The sequence below is a fragment of the Tenrec ecaudatus genome, chromosome 10 (genome assembly GCF_050624435.1).
Source record: "Tenrec ecaudatus isolate mTenEca1 chromosome 10, mTenEca1.hap1, whole genome shotgun sequence".
Lineage (NCBI taxonomy): Eukaryota > Metazoa > Chordata > Mammalia > Afrosoricida > Tenrecidae > Tenrec > Tenrec ecaudatus.
Genome location: NC_134539.1, coordinates 16,122,337 through 16,143,694, shown reverse-complemented (window position 1 = coordinate 16,143,694; position 21,358 = coordinate 16,122,337). Strand labels below are relative to the sequence as shown.

General features: G+C 42.9%; 1 protein-coding gene and 1 pseudogene across 1 annotated transcript in view; both read right to left on the bottom strand.

The window, feature by feature from the left end:
• Positions 1-21,358, bottom strand: part of CCDC171 (coiled-coil domain containing 171) — a 292,925-nt gene that overhangs the window by 84,571 nt on the left and 186,996 nt on the right. The window contains exons 23-24 of the mRNA XM_075559944.1: positions 15,358-15,503; positions 13,305-13,359 (exon numbers count right to left, since the gene is read on the bottom strand). Coding sequence (XP_075416059.1) covers positions 13,305-13,359; positions 15,358-15,503 — 201 coding nt within the window. The remainder of the gene's footprint in view (positions 1-13,304; positions 13,360-15,357; positions 15,504-21,358) is intronic.
• Positions 3,042-3,295, bottom strand: LOC142458807 (NADH dehydrogenase [ubiquinone] 1 alpha subcomplex subunit 3 pseudogene; annotated as a pseudogene).

Sequence of the window (21,358 nt, the reverse complement as noted above, 5' to 3'; positions counted from 1 at the left end):
GTTGGCAAAGAATACTGAAAGAGCCATGGACTTCCAAAAGAACAAACAAAAATCCCTCCTGGAATGGGAAGAAGTAAAGCCAGAATTCTCCTTAGAATCCATGAGAGCCATACTTGGTTTCACATACTTTGAACATGTGAGCAGGAGGAACCAGTCCCTGGGAAAGGACATCAGGCTTGGTCAAGTAGAAAGGCAATGGAAAAGAGAAGATCTTCAAGAAGATGGATTGGCACAGTGTGTGCAACAAGGGACTCAACACTTGTGAGGATGGCCTAAGGCCCAGCAGGGTTTCATTCTGTCATGCATAGGACACTGTGAGTCGGGCCTGACTCCATGGGACCAAATAACAACATCTCCTGATGTGTTTTCCCGTTTCTCACAGCCTAGCATACCATTTCACCAGGCCTAACCTACCGCTCAGTCCAACCCTGAATCAAGAGAGCATGTGGGTGGATCCTGGGCAGCAAGGGGAATGGAGAGAAGGGAGCTAGCCTGCATAACTACGTTCATCGAGAAAACCAGTATGCATTCAGTATGGGAACAAATAAGCATGCCATTCCAAAGTCACACATTTCACAGGGCAGGAGAAAGTAAGCATAATTTTAAACAGGTAGGTAAGCATTTCCTGGACTCTGGTGAGTAAAGCCCAGTGATTGAAGCGAGGATCAGAATGTGCCAGTGTAAGGGAAATAACATGCAAGAATCTGATCCAGACACCCCGTTGGCACTATGAGTCAATGCCAACTAATAGTGGGACGATGGGCCACAGTGGAAGAGACCACCAGGTTTTCACAGCTTTACTCTTCAGGGAAGCAGGCTGCCACGTCTTTCTCCCGTGTGGTGGCTGCTCGGTGCAAACTGCTGACCTTTCTGTTAGCAGCTAAGAGCTAACCACTGCACCACCAGGGACCTTTCAAGAACCTGCGCGACACATCTAAACAGGTATTTGCCACCTCCTTTTACCTTTTACTATTTAATTAATGAAATGGATGGATAAAGTATGGTATCATTGGTATTACAAAAAATACTGGTAGCCTGTTTTAAAGTACTTTATTTGTTAAAGTACCTTTTAAAAGGTAGTGCTTTAGAAGGTACTTTTTTTTTCTTGGAAGGTACTTTTAAGGTAGTATTTTCAAAAGCACATTCAAACACACTTTATGCTTTCCAAATAACTCACTGCAGTGCCTCACTTGCTAACTGCCACCACCTCATGAAATAGCTGGTCTGGGGTCACTGGGCCCGGAGCTCACAGCAGCAAGCAATCGTGTCTCCTAATAACTATGTATGAATAGTCAATAATTGTGAGATTGTTTATGGTTTGGGAGATTCTCCCATTTCCTGAACTAAAAGAAACACCCCTCCCACTCCCTGTCTTTGCCCCTGTCTGGCAATGATAGGAAACATGTACAGGTTCCATAAAGTAGTTTTATGATAAACTCTGGAAACTGTTATTTCAACAACCTAATTTCCCTTAACAGTTTCACTCCTGGGTATTCTCATTTTTATTCATTCTCCCTGTCTTCCTCTTTCTTCTTCCTCTTCCTCTTCCTTTCTTCTTCTCTCTCTCACACATACACATACACATACACACACACACACACTCACACAATTATGCTACGACGCATGTTACCTATGCACCAATCACCCTCACACGATAGCTAACCTCCCAAGGGGAAACTCCCCAGGTGAAAATGTCACAGGATGCATGTTGTGCTCCAAGCCTGCTGGACTGAGCCCTTGGCCCCCTCTCAGCTGAAGCACACCCCAGAGCAGGGACAGGAGCTCCTCGTCAGAAGAGAAGGGGGTAAGCAATTAGCCTGTTTGCGTGGGCAAGTCAGTTGACGTCATCTACAACCCAGTGGCGGCAACAATGGACTCAGGCGCAGGAGCAGTTGCGAGGATGGTCTTGCTCTGCTGGGCGTAGACAGGGTCACTATGAGTTGGAGCCAACTCGGTGGCACCTAACAACCACCACCACCACCCAGAGCAGAGCCACACCCCTCCAACGTCTGCCAGCTGCTGTCACCACAAAAGAGTGTAAAACCCACCACCACCAGCAGCGTGTACATCACAGTTACATCCCCATCATGGAACTGGAAAACACACTGATCTCCTGAATCAAATTACCAAGAAGGTTACGTCCCAATTAAGGGCCTGAAAAACCGACCCCTCAAATTACATTACTGAGCTCGCAACAGGGTGATTTGATCATGGGCATCTGATAAAGACGCTAGACAGCATGACAGATCTACAGTGTAGGTTCCCCACCGGAGAAGGCACCCCACTAACAGATTACCGTGACCTTGAGCTATCTACACAAACACAGAGAAAGAAAAGGGGTGGGGGATACACCCAGGCTTGAGAATAGAGATAAATAGAGAATGGAGATAATTTTACTAATTTTTTATAGTTCTACAGAGATATTTTCTTTCCTGGAGTAAATTATTTCAAACTCGATGTGGCCAAAATTAGTTATTTACATGGGTCTGAGCTAAAAAAAAAAGAAAGAAAGAAAAGACAGAGAGAGAGTTAAGCACATGTGCATGACATTCGGCAGGGTCTTATCTTTACTTTGTCAAGGTTTTTAAATCCCTCTTGAGCTAGAGTACCGTTTTTAGCTTAGCTAGGTCAGAATGACACTGAGCAATATGAATGATGACACACAAGACAGCTATATGGACAGAGTTGTCATCAGCAAGCCAGCTGTGCTAACACCTGTATGTCCTGCACAGCTGATCTTCGGGAACCAGGCCCAAGAAAGTAGGGCCAGAGAGGAGTTGAAGATCATAAATAACATTGAGAGCGTTATTAATACACCACTAAAATTTGGGGGGCGGGGGGGTTGGAGACAGATTGTGTTTCAACTTTTGACATACTGTCAGTTTCACAAATTAACATTTATCATAGGGGTTTACTGTGCCTTACCGTGCACTGGAAAGTTAAAAAAAATCAAAGATAACCATGAAATGTTTTTATTTCAGTTAACCTTTTTTTTTTTTTTTTGGTTTCCAGGTCTTTATTGGGCCCGGCTGCGCTGGCGTTCACAGTTTCTTCAGCCACTCCAGGCTGGGGCCCTGTGGGTCCGGAGGGTGGCTCGGCACATCCGGCATGTTCCCGTCTTCACGGAGGGGCACTGGGTAGCTGTAGGGCATGGCCTGGCTGATCATGTTGGAGTACTTCATGTAGGGGCTGCACAGGGCAGGGTGACAGCGAGGCCAGCGATGCTGAAGGACGCGACCAGCACCGGCTCCTTGGCCCAGGCATTCTTGAGGAAGGTGGCGAATTTCGTCGCCATCTTGGCCTCGGCAACGGCAGCTGTCCAATCAACCATTTTTATGATAAAAATACATAATCGTGTTTACGTTATGTGGCTGTGTTCACCTGCCATCGCCTACATCTTCGATTCCACAACCCCACTCTCAGAAGCAATCGCCTCCCCTCTATGCCAAACTGACCGCTGTCTGCAACGTAGTTCACTGCTAGAGGCCTTCTCTTTCTCAGTGACAGCCTTATCATTCATTTAGGTTCTGCTTTAGCGCCTGCTAAAGGAGCGCTGGTGGCGCTGTGGGCTAAGCCTTTGGGTGGCTAACGGTCCCAGTAACTCTGCCGACAGTTCAAACCCACCAGCTGATCCTGTGGAAAAGACGTGCTGTCTGCTTCTATAAAAATCTGCAGCCTTGGTGACCCTACAAGGTAGCTAGGAGTTGGAGTCAACATGATGGCAGTGGATTTCATTTTAGTTTGGTGAGCTCTTAATTATACTCAGTAAATACAGATTCCATTTCTAGCAATTGAATAGTAAATAAAGGGGACCACAATATGAGCAAGACTTTCATAAGGAATATAGTGATAAATTTAGTATGTTTAGAGGCTATGTACTGCTAAAAATTCGACTCATTCAACAAGCATTCATTACATGCCTGCTGGGTACCAGGCAGTGTGGCAGCTGGACAGGGTATAAAAAGCATTGCTGTTGTTGGTTCCAATTCGTAGCAACCTTGTGTGCAACCAAAAAAACCCGCCTGGTCCGCGCCATCTTCACAACTGCTCGTTCAGCCCGCTGCTGCAGCCACTCCATCAGTCCAGCTCATTGGCAGTCTTCCTACATGTTGCTGGTGCTCTATGTTAACCACGTGTGATGTCCATTTCCAGGTCATGGTGATAACCAGATCTCTCCTGATAACATTTCTAAAACATCTAAATATGACATCAAAAGCACAGGTAACGAAAGAAACAATAGAAGAAGTGAACTTCACTAACATCTTTCCTTAAAAAAACAAAACTTTTGTGCATCAAAGGAGATTAGGAAGAAAGTGAACAGCCAGCCTGGAGAGGGAGGAAGTAGCTGCGAAGCATGTAGCTCAGAAGTACTGAGTCCAGAATTATGGGGACCCTCGTGGCTCAGTGACTAAGGACTTGGCTGCTACCTGAAAAGTAAGTGGCTCAACCCCACCACTCATTCAGAAGAAAGATGGGGGCAGTCTGCTTCTGTAAAAAATACTTCCTTGGGAATCCAATGGGGCAGTTCTACCCTAGTCTATAAGGTCACTGTGAGTTGGAACCAATTTGCTGACAATGGTTTGTTTGTTTTTTCACCCAGAATTCAAAAACCTCAAACTCAACAACAAAAAGTCAACCCTCAAATATTCTTTAAATGGGTGAAAACCATAGGTATGCATTTCTTTTGGGGGGGGGACGATGAAAACAATATGCAAACAAGCCCATTCATAAAATTCTCTGCATCATTAAACCAAAACCCCAAACACAACAAACCCACTGCCACGGAATTGATTACAACTCACAGAAACCCTATGGAGCAGGGGTCCCCAAGTCTATTTGGCCTATGGACCCCTTCTCAGAAGAAAAATACTCACCGCCCCACTCCTAATTAACCACTTTTGAACTGGACCCCATAATCCTGGATAAAGAAAGTATCTGCTTCCGCCGGCCCCCTGGGTTGTTCCAGCACACCTTGAGCAGCAGTTTCACGCACCTCGGGATACAGTGCTTTACAGACTTCGGGAGGCTGAGATTTCTACTAACGCAGACAGCCTCAGCATTCTCCAAGGAATGCTTTGTGGGTGTGAACTGCCAACTTGGCACTTAGCAGTCCAGTGCTACCCGATAGAGGGCTCGGAAGGATTGAGCTACATGAGGGCTCAACAACATGGTTGTTGGTGTTACTGTTAGGTTCTGTCTGCAACAGAATGAAACACTGCCTAGCCGGTGGGTCCTTCTCACAACTGTTGTTACATTTGCACTCACTGTTGCAGCCCCTGTGTAAGCCCAGCTCATCAGGAGCCCTTTTCTTCTTTGCCGATGGTGTCCTTTAGAGTGACTGGTTTCACTCAATAGCAGATCCGAAGTCTAAGAGACCAGTGTCACCATCCTTACTCCTAAGGAGCATCTGGCTATACTTCTTCCATGTCCAATTTGTTTGTTTTTCTGGCAGTCGGTGGCACTTTCAATATTCTTTGTCAACACCATAATTGAAATGCAGCAATTCTTCCCTGGGCTTCCTGATTCACTGTCCAGTTTTCACATGCATTTGCGGCAATTGAAAATACCCTGGCTTGGGTCAAGCATATTTTAGTGTTCACAGGGACGTTTTAAAGAGGGCTTTTGAAGCAGATGTGCCCGATGCATTACAACCTTTGAGTTCTTGATTGCTGTTTCCATGAGCATTTAGGGGGCAGGTCCAAGTAAAATGAAATCCTTCACAGCTCCGATCTTTTCTCCATTTGTCATGATGCTGTCTATTGGTCCAGCCATGAGGTTCTTGTCTTCTTTACACGGAGTTACATTCCACACTAAAGGATGTAGTTTTATTTTCCTCAGCAAGTGCTTCAGGTCAGCTTCGCCTTCAGAAAGCAGGATTGTGGTGTCATCCCAGTATTTCAGGTTGCTAGTACATCTTCCTCCAATCCTGGTGCATTCTGCTCTAGAAAGTCGAGCTTCTATGCATGCTGGGCATGCAGATTGAGTAAGTCTAGAGAAGGATCCAATCCAGGGGCACGTTTTTCCTGATTTTAAACCGTGAGTTATCCCCGTGTTCAGTTTATATGACAAGCCTTCTGGCCCAGGAGCATATCTCTGTGTTCCGGAGCTCTCATTCTCCACAATGCTAGCCGTAGTTGGGAGGATCTCCACAACTGAACGCCATTGCATAGTCAATAAAGCAAGCTTGCTGGTATTCTCTGCTTTCAGCCACGATCCACCTGACACCGGGAATGATACCCTTCATTCCAAGTTCGCTTCTGAATCTGGTTTGAATTTCTGGCAACTCCCATCAATGTACTGCTGCAGCTGTTTTTCAATCACCTTGAGCAAAATTTTACTTTCATGTGATATTAATGATATGGCTTGCTTATTCTGCATTCGTTTGGGTGGCCTTTCTTTGGAAAGAGCACAACTAAAGATATCTTCCTGCCAGGTGGCCAGGTAGCTGCCTTCCAAATTTCTTAGCATAGAGGAGTGATGCTTCCAGTGCTGCATCAGGCAGAGCAGTGGTTCTCAACCTTCCTGAGGCCGCGACCCTTTCATACAGTTCCTCGTGTTGTGGTGACCCCCAGCCATAAAATTATCTTCATCCCTGTAATTTTGCTATTGTCATGAATCAGGCAATCCTTGTGAAGGGGTCGCGACCCACAGGTTGAGAACCACTGAGCTAAGGCATCTTGAGTAGGAGACCATCAGTTCCTACTGTTTGCTTTTCACTAAAGCCTGCGCTAGAGCCCGGGCTTCTCCTGCAATGTCACTGGCTCTGGATGCTATGCCAGCCCTTGAAATAGCTGCATGTGGGCTAGTTCTTTCTGTTACGGTGACTGTGTGTTCCTGCCATCATCTTTTGATGCTTCCTGCACCAGTCAATATTTTTCTCAGAGAATCCTTCAATGCTGAAAATCGAGGCATGACATTTTCCAGCTTGAGATGCATTACGAGTGTGTTCTTCCTTTTCTGCTTTCTATCTCTAGTTCTTTCCACATTTCATTGTAATATTTTACTTTGTTTTCTTAGGCTGCCTTTGGAAATTTTACACTCAACGCTTTACTTCATCATTTCTTCCAGTTGCTTTAGTTATTCTATGTTCAAAGGCAAGTTTCAGAGTCTCTTCTTTCTTGACTTTTTAATAACCTCTTGCTTTTTTCATGTATGTATTTTCACATTTTTCTGAAGTAATGACACAACTCATCAGTTTTTTTGGCCATCCGTATTCAATGAGTGTCAAACTCAGGTGTTTCCTAAATTCAAGTGGCATGTACTCAGGGACTTCACGTGGCTATGTACTCAGGGACTTCACGTGGCTATGTACTCAGGGACTTCACGTGGCTATGTACTCAGGGACTTCACGTGGCTATGTACTCAGGGACTTCACGTGGCATGTACTCAGGGACTTCACGTGGCTCTCGTGGATTTGTTTTCATTTTCTTCAACTGTAACCTGACCTTACATCATAGCAACGCACACACACACAGTATGACAAAGTGACAGACAAATGGGGGTCACTATCATGAGTCATTAAAGAGTCAAAGCAAACACACAATTCTATACCACTTTGCCTTCCCTCCAAAGGCCCTAGTCAAACCCGTGGAAAAAGAGCTTGGCCAGGCTGTGGGGAACCTGGGGCTCTCAGACACTGTATAAAACGTCATAGAGCAATTATGGAAAAGAGTTTCGTGGATTCTCCAAAAGTGAAACATGCCATTACCATATGACCCAGCAATTCCATTTGTCTATATTATTCCATTCCTCAGTATATATATATAAACCCAAGAGAACTGAACGCACTGTCCACGTGAAAAATTGCACACAAATATTCATTGAAAATATATTTATTATAGGCCTTTTAGACTAGCTAAGGGACTTTTGAATTTCTTTTGCAAAGTATTGACCTTCAATAAACTTACTCTTTCCGTTCAAAAAATACATATTTATGATCATCATGAAGTAGAAATCACCAAAATGGTTACAAATGCATAAACATAGTATGGCATATTCATATCAAATCATTCACTACGCAGCTGTAGAAAAGAATAAAGCACAGATACATGCTGCAACATGATGAACCTTAAAAACTTGATGCTAATAAAAGATTCCAGACACAAAAGGATTAAGTATTGTATGATTCCCTGTATAAGAAATATCCAGCATTTTAAAACCCATAGAGAAAGTACATTAATGGTGGTAAGTACGGGAGGTGTGGGAAAACATGGTAAGTAAGTGCTGCTAATGGAAACGGGCTTCTTTGGGGTGATGGAATGTTCTGGAATTAGACAGTGGTAACGGCTGCTTGACACGATGAGCGCACTAAAAGCCATGGAGTTACAACTCTAAAATGATTTGGATGATGAAACCAACAACAACAGCAAAAGTACAATAGTTGTGGTCTCTCTAAAAAACAGGATTCAACTTCATATAGAAGTGTGTGGATAATAATATATACTTATGGAAAATGATGATGACAGCTTTATCTTCTCATGTTCTCATTTTTCTTAACTCTCATAACTTGTGATTAGACACAAAATCACCTTAAACCCTTACCAAGAGTGAATTCTGACCATCAGTGAAAACTAACATAAATTATATATGCACACACATATATAAACACCTCTAATTAAAATACAATAAAACCTCTACTTCAAGAAGAGTATTGCATCCCATTTTTAAACAATACCTTCTCTGGCTGCCGTGGAGAGGGCACACTGAACACCATTTTGCACATTAACAGGTTCTGAGTGACCAACCAGGGGCCCTGGTGACGTTCTCCAGTGTGCAGTCACTGTCCCCTCGTTTTCCGGCGTGTCCTCCCATTAGCGCGCGCCCACTGCCTGCAAGTGTCCTATCCAGTCTTTGAGTGACTGTTGTCTGCTATATAAATTAAGAACTAATTGCTTTTAAATAGAAAAGGGTGGCCTCTTTTGTTAAATGCTAGTGGCCCGGGTGACACAGTGGGCTTAGCGTTGGGCTGCTAACTGGAAGGTCGGTAGTTTGAAACCACCAGCAGCTATAAGGGAGACAGAGGAGACGGGCTTATTCTGTAAAGATTTACAGCCCCAACCCTATGAAAATGCTCTGCCCTGTCCTCTAGGATCGCTACTAGTTGAGATTTACTCGATGTCTGTGGGGTGGGTGGGGTGGGGGGAGTAATTTTTGCTTTGTTTTGTTTTATCACTCCCACATGAGATTTCAAAAATAATAGCTAGTCAAACTCTTTGCATAGCAGTTTTAGGATTCTAAGAACTGGATTTAATGTGTCTAGTTTAAAAATTAGTAAATTTCAACAAAATGTAATCACTGTGTCTGAAAATATGTTTAATTTAACCTCTTTAAGATGGATGCAATATAATATTTACTTAGGAATAAATCTATTTGATTACTTTTTCACAAGTTATTATTCACATTTAGCTCAATAGATGAAAAGTAGTTGTGTTTTTGAACAGCTGGTGGGTCGAAAAAGCACAAGTTGAACTAAAAAATAAAACAGCCATGCTGTTTGACTATTTACAGTAAGCCTTGCTAAAGGATTTAAATGAAATCACAATCAATTTCACTCTACCATACAATTGCCTGGGATGTTCATCCACATTACATGAATTTTCTCCAAGAAAGTCAAATGCCACTGGCAAGACCAATACGGTGGTTGTGGTGGTGACAGTGGTGACGGTGGTGATGATGGTGACAGTCGTGGTGGAAGTGGTGGTGGTGGTGGTGGTGGTGTTGACAGTGGTGATGGTGGTGGAGGTGGTGACAGTGGTGGTGATGGTGTCAGTGGTGGTGGTGACGGTGGTGGTGATGGTGACAGTGGTAGTAGAGGTGGTGGTGATGGTGGTGATGGTGACAGTGGTGGTGATGGTAGTGGCGGCGGCGATGCTGGTGGTGATGATGGTGGTGAAGATGGTGACAGTGGTGGTGGAGGTGGTGGTGGAGGTGATGGAGGTGGAGGTGGTGGTGGTGATGGTGACAGTGGTGGTGGAGGTGATGGAGGTGGAAGTGGTGGTGGTGGTGGTGACAGTGGTGGTGGCCATGGCGGTGGTGGTGATGGTGACAGTGGTAGTGGAGGTGGTGGTGATGGTGACAGTGGTGGTGATGGTAGTGGCGGCGGCGATGCTGGTGGTGAAGATGGTGACAGTGGTGGTGGAGGTGGTGGTGGAGGTGATAGAGGTGGAGGTGGTGGTGAAGATGGTGACAGTAGTGGTGGCGGTGGTGGTGGAGGTGATGGAGGTGGAGGTGGTGGTGGTGATGGTGACAGTGGTGGTGGAGCTGATGGAGGTGGAGGTGGAGGTGGTGGTGAAGATGGTGACAGTGGTGGTGGAGGTGATGGAGGTGGAAGTGGTGGTGGTGGTGGTGGTGACAGTGGTGGTGGCCATGGCGGTGGTGGTGATGGTGACAGTGGTGGTGGCCATGGCGGTGGTAGGGGTGGGGATGACGGCGGCGGCGATGCTGGTGGTGATGATGGTGGTGAAGATGGTGGTGAAGATGGTGGCGGTGGTGGTGGTTAAGCACTGCTGAGTTGGTTTCAACTCATAGCAACCCTATGCACAGCAGAAGGAATCACTGCCCAGCTCTGCACCAACCACACAATCGTTATATCTGAGCCCATTGTGGAAGCCACTGGGTGACTCCATCTCATCAAAGGTGGTCTTTTTTGTCGGACCTCCACTTTACAAACCAAGATGTCCTGTTCCAGGATCTAGCCTCACCTGATACCACGTCCAGAGTGCGTGAGTGAAGTCTCTCTGTCCTTGATGCTAGGGTTATTTTGGCTAGAGTAATCAGAAAAGTCATCCTGCAAACTCCAGCATGAAAACAGATGGGCCTGCACTCCCCTGAGAGCTTCAGAGGGATTCTCTAGACCATTGTCTAATAACCAACTCATCCCCGCCCACTCTTGACAGGAGGATGAATGAGCCCCAATGGCCAAGTAACCTTTCCTGAATTCACTTCAGACTTGAAAAATAAATGATTATTTTAGAACCACTGTATAAGTAAAATCTTCTGAAGACATAAATGCAAAAAAAATCAGCTATTAAACCTTAAGGGGAAAAAAGGTATAAAATAAATCTGCCCTGGCTGTGGACCAGCCTCGCAGACGTATTTCCATATTTCCTTAAAACCAAATGATGAAGTGCAACTAAAACACTATGTAAGCAGAACCCCCTGCTACAGTCAGTCTGTATTAGAGTGACAGTGCCTGTATCATCAAGTACCATTCCCATCAAGAAAGGAGAGGTGACAGTCGTCAGACTGCATATGGAGGACTGCTCCCCCTGGCATCTGGACTTCATTCCTCAGGACGGCCACTAGCCAACATGCTGCTTTTGACTCCAGTTTGGAGAGATGAGCAATCGATAGACTGAAGCCAGCACTCTCTGATTAAAAGGGTTATGTCACAGCAAGGAGGGGCTTCGTGGCTACGCACTTGACTGGCTACTAACCAAACTGTCGACAGAAGACAGGCCTAGCAGTCAACCCCGCAATGGTCGCAGCCTTGAGAGCCCCGTGGAGCTGTCTCTTCTGCATGTCTGGCAGCTCACAACGATCCAAGGTCTCGTTAAGTAAAAGAATTCTCTCTCTCTCTCTCTCTCTCTCTCTCTCTCTCTCTCTCTCTCTCTCTCTCTCTCTCTCTGTGTGTGTGTGTGTGTGTGTCTCCCTACAAACCTAAATTTCAGACTCAGAGCATAATGGATCGGATGTGACTTCTTAAAGGACACTGACTGGCTAGACTTTGTTGTGCTTAGCAGCCCCATGCTAAACACACTACACCATCAGAGCTCCTGAGAGGTTACATTATTTTAATGAAGGGAGAGATAACTCATGCATTCTAATGAATATTGCTGAAAAATAAATGCAGCACTCAAAATGTAAGATTTTCTCCAAATGCTTTGGTGGAATACATGAGGTCATGAATCGGAGCAACTAAAAGAACACCAGAAAACCCAAACCAAACTCACTGCCATTGAGTCAGCGCTGACTCACGGTGACCCAGCCCTGTGGGTTCCCAAGACTGCAACTGTTTATGGGAGTGGAGAGTTCAGTGTTTCCCCTATGGAGCTGCTGCTGGTTTCGAACTGCCAACCATGCCCATCACAGCCCAACTCATAGCCACTACATCACCAGGGCTCCTCTAAAGGGCACAGAGGCCAGATACTTCTAATTGCTCTGACATGAAGGAGCAGTTTGATAATGTTTATCCTAAAAATGGCTGGTACCCAGGGTATGTTAAAAGCAAATTACAGAACGATATAATACTTTTAAATCACAAAATTATTCTCAATATTATTAGCTCACATGAGAAAAATGATAAATAAGGCACATCTAAAAACTACAAGGTGTTTACATTTCCAACAAATTTCATATCAGATGCTGATAAAAATATTAATAATATCTCTCCACTTTTAAGTCATGAAAAATTAACATATCCTTGATTCTGGAGTGTTAAAAATATACACAGTTAACAATACAGAGCTAACAATACAGAGTTATATTGTTCTTACTAATGTCAGAATCATCTTAAGATGCTATTGATCATTACAGTAGAAGTCTGAGTTTGTCATACAGAAGTAATACAATTTGAAAGATAATAAAATACTTTAATACAATAAATTTCCATGTTAATCTATTCTTATTTGCTTGTTGTATTTTATTTTTATAAAGGAGGAAGGTAAATTTAAATAACACCAATGCCTAATTAAGGTATGTAAGTACAGTCAACAACACATTTGCACAAATTCTTCTCTTCACCCTACATACACACACACACACAGAGAGAGAGAGAGAGAGAGAGAGAGAGAAGCACTTCAAAAGCTCATGGGAAGATGAAATAAAAAGGTAACAGAATTTTTCCATGAACTTTCTGAAGTCCTTTTAGATAGATAGATACACACATAAAATAAATGCACACATACACACATACACAGGACAGTGGGTTTAAGAGTGGCAGGAGGTTAGACAATGTGGTTAAACATTTTATGATTATGAGATATATGAGAAGCCTAAATGACCTCTGGTTCATTCAGCAAAGACCACAAATAATCCAAGTGAATTATACCAGTTTGGGGAAATCACTACTTTCATATTTTTATCAAGAACATACATGAGTCCTGAGGGGAACATTTATAATTTACATTACTTAATGTACATTTTTGGTCATGAAAAGCAGTAAGAGTGTATTTTTGTTCATTTACATTTAGAGAAGTTTAAAGAATAAAATATATTCCTATGATTTCAATAAAGATAATTATTATTATCTTTAACAGAACCGGTTACAACATAAGTTGATTAATAGTAAAGGAAAGTTACACTACCTTGTGAAGCGCATTTTCTACTGTCCTCATGTGATTAGCAACACATTCTTTGTCTCTAGAAAAGATAAAGGAAAGAGTGAGTGTTAGGAAAACTGAAGCCTTATTTTAAAAATTGGAGTTGCTCATCATTGTTCCCCTTTTAAAAATGTAAAACTTGATTATATTCACTCATTTTTCCCTCCAGGGGAGAGCGCGAACGCAGTCCCCTCGTCTATTTCCACATTTAATTTGGTTCTCATATCTGTTGCTGCCCTAAATTAGAGGAAGCAAAAAAAAAGGGGGGGATATTTTCAAAGTCAAAAAAAAGAATGAAAAAGGAAAGGGGGAAGAAAAGCATGCTTACATTATTGATCATGAAAAACATGCTGAGAAAATTAATACCTGTATGACTTTGACTTCTAATGGGAAAAAACACTTTTAAAATCTTACTGATAGGACTTGCACATGTTACGAATGGCCACACTATCACAGGGACACGCTCCTGTCGACCAGGCTGTGGGTGTAGTCATGATTGCCTTGGCCAGAAAGACACCGAGTTTCTAGCTTCTTGACCGTGTAGGTTGCATTGTCTGTCAGTCTTGCATATTGAATTTGGCTTTAATATAGTGAATCCACAAGTTTAAATGAAAATGCAGAAGACAAAAAACGAATGGCAAATTATAAGCTGGAAGCTGTAAATAACGTATTAGGTCTCCACGTCTCAAATTAGCTGTCATTAGATTTTTAAGACCATGTGCACACCTGCGCATGGTCAATTTCTTTTCTTTTTTTAATCATTTTATTAGGGGCTATTAAATACCAAATAAACAGGCATGTTTTGAAGACATAGACTACAAATCTAGAGGCTTTATAATTGTGTTTCACTACTGTCAGAATTTTCAGAGCTATAAAATACACTGGAAATTAGGTAGGCCATGCCCCTCGACTGGCATGAGGAAACTGCGTTTCAACGACGACGACGATTTTAAAAGATGGCACGGTGCGTACCAAGACTACTGCAATGATAGATAGCTTCCCAATTAAAAAATGAGAGTAAGCTATTCGTGAGCGTACAAACACAGCGATCTTTTGGCCTTGTGTCAATTCAGTTTTTCATTTTGTGTGAGCAATTTCCCAAGGTCTCTAAGTCTCTTCAGATTTCAGGTTCCCCATTCTGGGATCTAGTCCACAGGCTACATTCATAGCTCACCATATCTAGACTTGATAAGAGAATTTCTCTCTCAAAATAAAAGGCAACTTTTGATGAATGTGTAAATTTTTGTATATCCAGAATTCCAGATTTAAAAAGCACTTGGACCATGAAAATTAGGTGTTTTGTAATGCATACATTGATTTTTCTCTTAGCCATGCTATTGTGCATAGGTCTGTCTTAAAGTAGCCAGTAGATTTCGATGTGGGGAACTGAAAACTGCCCAAATGTTAATTGGATTACCTGGCTAACGGAAAAACACTCTGCAGGATGGAACTGAAGGATGTAACTAGTCGTTCACATCGAAAACTTAGAGGTTTTTTTCCTATTAGCACAGTGATGTGTTCTTCTTGCATTCACTGAGACGCTGTGACACATGTGCCGATCCCATAGCAGCATGTCCTAATGAAAACGTCACCTGCAGCATTAGCATATGGTAATCTATGCAGAGCGCAGTGTGGGAGACGGGGCGGTGAGCAGGATGAGGAATGTGTGACAGAAGCCAGCCCGCAAAAACTTCTGAATAAAGAATGTGGCGTTTCGCATTAATAAAAGTCGGGGTTCAACGGCGCATCCCTACGTACGACAGAGGGTCCCTAACACAGACAATCAGTGGCTGCAGGACGATGTAGCTTTTACTTAGGGCCCTCGATAAAATATACATTTAGTCAGCTGAGTTAAGAGTTTTCTTTTTCTTTCTTTCTTTTTTGTTTTTTTTTGAGGATGTATCAGAGAATTTCAAAGAGAGACAGCTGCACTTTTGTTTTCTAACATTGTATTATCCAGGGCTAAAGCCCAGAGCATGAAAGTACGAATTGATCTTTCGTCTGTTTTAAGTGATCTCCCCAAGGTCCAGATGCTCACTTGGCTGCCACGCGGAGGGCACTCTCGGCATCGTGAATGCTCTCCTCCAGCCGACGCTTGTCCTGCTCCAGCTGTGTAAGGTGTCTGTTGAGCTGACGCAGAGATTGATCTTTTCTTCTCAGCTCCATCTTTGCCTCGGAGAGGCTCTGCAAGCAGACAGAGAACAGAGTTACTTGTCAGCCCTGATAATTAACTTCAATTTATACCATAGGCTATTAAACAAAGAAGGATACAGGCTGACTGCGAAGTAGACTTGGGTCATTACACATCAAGGTTTAACAAATTCCGTGCAAAAATTTTTACATACTTCCTAATTAGAAATGATAGACCTGGAAAGATGTTTGGCTGTAGAATACAACTCTATTTTATTTTTATTTTAATGCCGGAGGGGAAATATTCTGTACTAAATAGATTGGATTATTATATAACCTCAAATTGTATGTATTTTTCAAACAAAAAGGGGAGAGTGTATGAATCTGCTTGACACAATGGATGTATGTATGCAGGGTGTTAAGAGTTGTATGAGCCCCCAGTAAAATGATTTTTTTTTTAAAAAGAAACATTGAGTCTATTGAAAACACCGGCTATGAGATGCTTAACGAGGGTGTGTGAGTGCGTGTGTGTAAGAGAGATTGTGAGGGCAACGGATTCCAGCAAGGAAGCGGGAACCCCTAGATTAAAAAGCACTGCTACTTTCTTGTAAATATATCTACAATAGTCCGACTGCTATAGGCATCTCAGTGGAAACACTGCACTCCACAATGAAATGCACTGACTTCTAAGTAAAGGACTACAGTTGTCGCGAATAGCTACCCAAATGCGATCAACAAGTTTCAACTAACAATGAAGGGTGTGAATAAAACTTGCATCGAGGATGATTTGTGCTCCATAAATCATTTTCCTAGTCATAAAAACATAAACTCTGTAGATCAATAATTGCCTTCACCTGCAACATTCACTTGGCAATAAAATCTAAGGATATAATTATGAAACTTACTCTTGCAAATTTAGGGTCTAACCAGAAACCTACAATTTAAAGCAGCATTTTTACATGCCTTCTTTTTCTGCAACTGTTTTATTGACACATCGCACAGTTCAATCATTCAATCATATTTTTAAAGTTCTACAATCACTGTATGGACCTCATTTAAATTCTAGGCTCCCAAAGAGTAGAGAAAATTGGTGCTTCTTTTCTCAGCACTGGAAATCTCATCAGTTTTTTTTTTGCCTACAAATTATCTGGAATAAGAGTTTACCAAATGGTTTTCAATTAAATATGTTGGATATTAAGCTACAAGAATGATTGCATAAACGTGATTTTTTTTCCTTCTTAGTTCAGCCATGTGCTGCACCTCAGAATTATAGTTATGAATATGTTCACAATGGGTGGTTGAACAAACCCAAGCTGCCTACATGAAGCTGCAACAACTGATTCGCTCTCAATGCCGGCGGATTGCAAGCAAACTTCAGTCAAACAGGTAGTTTAAAATGTTAAAAGTTTTAGAATTCTGTAGTTCCCTTTTCACGGTCAAGTTGCTGTCAGGAAAATGCAAGTCAAAGAATTAAGAAGAAGCAAACTGTAATTGCTTATTGGGTATCACATTCTACTTTAAACCTTTAGGATTAGCAGATCTTTACGAATATACCACTATAGGAATAGTCCCTGATTCAAAGCAACTCTTAGAATAAGACAAAGGATCGGATTTTTTTTTTAAGTCGTGCTAAACCCACTTACTTGGTGCCAATGTCGAGATAGTGAAAGGTGCTGACGTATCATGAGATTTCTTTATTTTAAAAACTCAAACCCACTTTGGTCCTTTTAAAGCTGGTATTTCTGACACCTTTCAGGTAATACGAAATGCCATTTTCCAGCTATGAAAACTAATGCTCCACCATCAGTTATGCATCAAGCTTGAATTCTTTTTCCAACAGAAATGAAACATTTGTACCAATCTACTCAAATTGTTTTGCTCGGTAACTCTTATGACTAGAAATGAACATTTGAGTTGGTCACCCTGGCTTCAGCCTCTGACCTGCAGCCGTGTCCTGACTGCAGCTGGTCAGTGCAATACGGGAGAACGCAGAGCCTCGGCATCATTCTGAAACCACACGGGGCTTTTCAGCAATCTAGTGGTACCTGTGACACACGATCACACACAGCACTAAGATTTGTGTGTACTGTGTTTCCATCTAGACCTGCTGGTTTCCACTGGTCTCCATTTTCTTCTTCCAGAAGCAGGGATAAAGAGCCACCAAACTACTATGTCTCTGTTTCAGAGGTATGACTAAAGAGTTTATCCTGGGACTTTGATGTTACAGAAAAGGAGCCAACAGTGGTATAAAAAGAGGAAGGGAAAAAACCCCACATTTTTCTGTGAATCTAAAACATAATGTGGTTTTTGAGAAAAGAATAATCAATTGTAGAACTTATAAATGGGGACATCTCATTTTTTTAAAGAGCCGAGCATTATCATGATGGAAATGATATATTCATGGTCCTAATATTGATGAAGACTTGCATGTACAATACGCCAAGACATTAAAAAGAAGTGGTTTCCTACTATTTACCTATTTTTTTGGTTGAACAAAGTAGCATATCTAAAGATCTTCACTCACAGCTTTAAAAAGAGAAAGGGATATGTTGGCATATGTGGCTACATCGTCAAAGGAGCACTGGTGGTGCTGTGGGTTTGGCACTGGCTTACTAAGCACAAGGTCAGTAGTTCAAACCACCCAGTTGTTCCACAGGAAATAGATGAGGCTGGCTGTTCCCTTGAAGATTTACAGTCAGAAACCCAACACAGGGTCATAATAACTGAGGATCGACGCAAGGCAGTGGGGTCGGGTTGGGTTTGTGGTTTGGTACACATCATATATATGAGGGAGTTTCAAAAGGTTCATGGAAAAATTTCATTATCTTTCAATTCCATTTTTTCCACAAGCTTTTCTATTTTGTGTGTGTGTGTGTACAGTCAACATCGTACGTATTTACATAGGTACCTGTCATATATAAAACACGTATGTGCAGTGTTCCCTTCAGGTCTTTCCTTCTCTGGTTCAGACTGGTCTAATTAAAGCCCATGATAAACTTTATGGACTAATATTTCCAACCACACGGCTGAAGCCAAGAGGGTGTGCCTCCAGGCATCAAGGCAACAATGATAAGCAGCAGGTTCGCCACTAATTTCTCAACCAGGGTAGATTGTGAACGTGTGATGTTCTGATATCCCAGAAACGGTTCAGGAGAGACTAGGATAAATCAAGTTTAATAACTCTGCTCCTAATTGTTCCCCCAATGCTCAACTCTAATTACGTGGAGAACTCTCCCGACTGTCACCTGATATTAAGTTGTTGGAGGCTGAGCCTGGAACAGCGAGATAATCAATAAACATTTAGTGGGCAGAAGAATGAAGATCCTGTTAAGCAGTGGGAACCGGCAGCACCCAAAGCCCTTCTGCTCATGAGAAAACCTGTGGGACGGCCACAGTGATCGCAGAGCAATAATCCAAAGTGCTGTTTCCAGGCCTGGAGGCCTTGAGGCAGCGGTGCATTGGAGGGAAAAAGGTGAACTCGACCACCTCATTACAGCCCGCTCTCACATACTTCATATAGAAGCGAAGACAAGCCAATTAGGTAGAAAGGAAGATAAGGGAAGTTTTATTTGTATACTAATTAAACCCCTGATGAAATTAAAGGAAAAACATACAGCTCTGTAATTGTGTCTGAGAAAGGTCACTTCAGGTTCAGTTATCAGAACAGCGCAGCCTTGAGATATTTCACTTAATCCACAGTGCAGCCTCATTTTGTACGCAGGTCTTAATATTTTTTTTTTAAAGCAAAGCTGCTATTTTATCTCCGCACATTGTTGTGAGCACCTCTAGCTGCCAGGAAGGCCGTGGCAAGCCTGCTCACCAGAGGCCTGCAGAAGCAGAATGATAGCCCACTGCATGAGCCCCGGTACCACGACATTGCTTATCAGCCATGATGAGTTCCTGCTTTATGTCCGCAATGTCCTCCTCAAGGCCGTTTGAACCACCAAATTCCAAACAGACTCTGTCCCAAGAGCCATCAGAGAGGATGGCTGCCTCTGTGTCTGTAAGCGGGAGGTCGCTCGCTGGCTCACGCTCCAGAGTGTCTGTCACAGTCCAGGAAGCCCCAGCCCAGGGCCTCGTTGACCTCTTCTGAGAAGGCCTTTCCGTCTGCTCCTAGGCCGATCACTCACAGCTATCTACAACGAGTGAGCGCAGGTAGGAGAACGGCGAGACAAAGGATGTCGCTAAGGGCCTGAAAAGTTCAGGGGCGAAACACATGGAAGACATGCTTACAAAAGACCCACCGATTTTTAACTATGTGAAGTTTCTAAACGAAACATGTTCCCATACAATATTTCCATAGAACGTACTAACAAACACAAAGTAAATCTTCAAGCGCGAGACACATTAACTTTATATTTCCAAAGCTAAGGATGTTTATTAAGGCTAATAGTTTTAAAGGCAGGTTGTGAATAAAGACTGAAATCCTAGCTCATATTCTCCATCTGTGAAAATATATCATCAAGTAGAAGTTAGTTGGTTTATTTCAATACCAGCTTGACAATTCATCTTTTTTATTTTTTTGACAGCTCACCTTTTAAAAGTGTACAACTCAGTAGCTTTTAGTGTAGTCACAGAGCCGTGTCCCTGCTACCAGCAGAAGTATCCAAATACCATGGCTCTTTAGTATAAAGTGCCTCATTATTTCAGCAAACACTCATTAAAAAGCGCACAAGATATACACAGCTCCAGTTCTGTTGGATAATGATTTGGAAATTGTAAAATTTACTGGAAAAAATTCCCTGGACCCGAACACTAGGTGAATACACGTGGCAGAGCGAGCACCAACGTGGAAGGTATGTGAAGGGATGTGCGCAGCTCTCCGGGGAACATTTCTGGACGCCCCGGGAACCATCCAGCACAGTTCTCTCACGAGGCTGCAGCGCAGCCTCGCTTCAGACCATTAGGCCAGGTAGGAAGCCTGCGCCCAGGGGGCGTCGCTTTTATAGATTTCCTTTTGTCTGATGGGAAATATCTACAGACCCACATTCCTACAGACTAAAAGCTAATGGCTTATTCAATTTGGAATAAAAAGTTACTCATAGAAAATGAAAGGCAAGACAACACAAGTGCAATGGAGAGTTCAACTACACTTCTTAGATGGGGGGCTATGGGGCGGGTGAGGGCAGTGTTGCTTTTTAAATGACATTTGCCATTGTCCGACAGCTACTTTACAATAAGCTTTCCTGGGGTGAGTTGGAGAAAACATCTCAAGGCACTAAGAGCATACTGGGAAAGAAAATGGCACTGTCTTCAAGCCTACTGTTATAATGTGGCGACTAGGAAATGGTTTTTAATCCGGCATTAATTGAATGGTTAATTAATTTGCTATTTAATTAATCCAGCATTCATTGAATGGCAGAGTAGATCAAACTGTGCAAGTTGCCACAGAAAGTGAAAAGTCAAAAAGACAGAACCACAAAAATACCACGTTGTTATTGCTGCCTTCTGACTCACCGCCACCCTGAGTGCCCCAGAGTGAAACATCCCCCACCATCAGCACAATCGTTACGTTTCCGCTCATTGCTGCAGCCACTCTGTCAATCTATCCCATCCAGGGTCTTCCTCCTTTCCCTCCGCCCCTTTCCAGGGACTGGCCCCTCTTGCTGACACGTCCATAGTATGTGAGACAACATCTCACCATCCCCCCTTCAAAGGAGCATTCTGGCTTGGCCGTTCTTCTTCCAAGGCAGACCTGTTTGTTCTTTTGGAAATGCGTGGCACTTTCAATATTCCTCGACAGCACAATTCAAATGCAAAGGTTCTTCTTCGGTCTTCCTTACTCAAGTCCAACTTCCACATGCCTAGGGGTGCTCAAAAGTGGCATGACGTAGGCCGAGCACATCTTAATCCTCAAAGTGACATCCTTGCTCGTCGATACTTTAAAGAGGTGTCACATTTACCCAGTG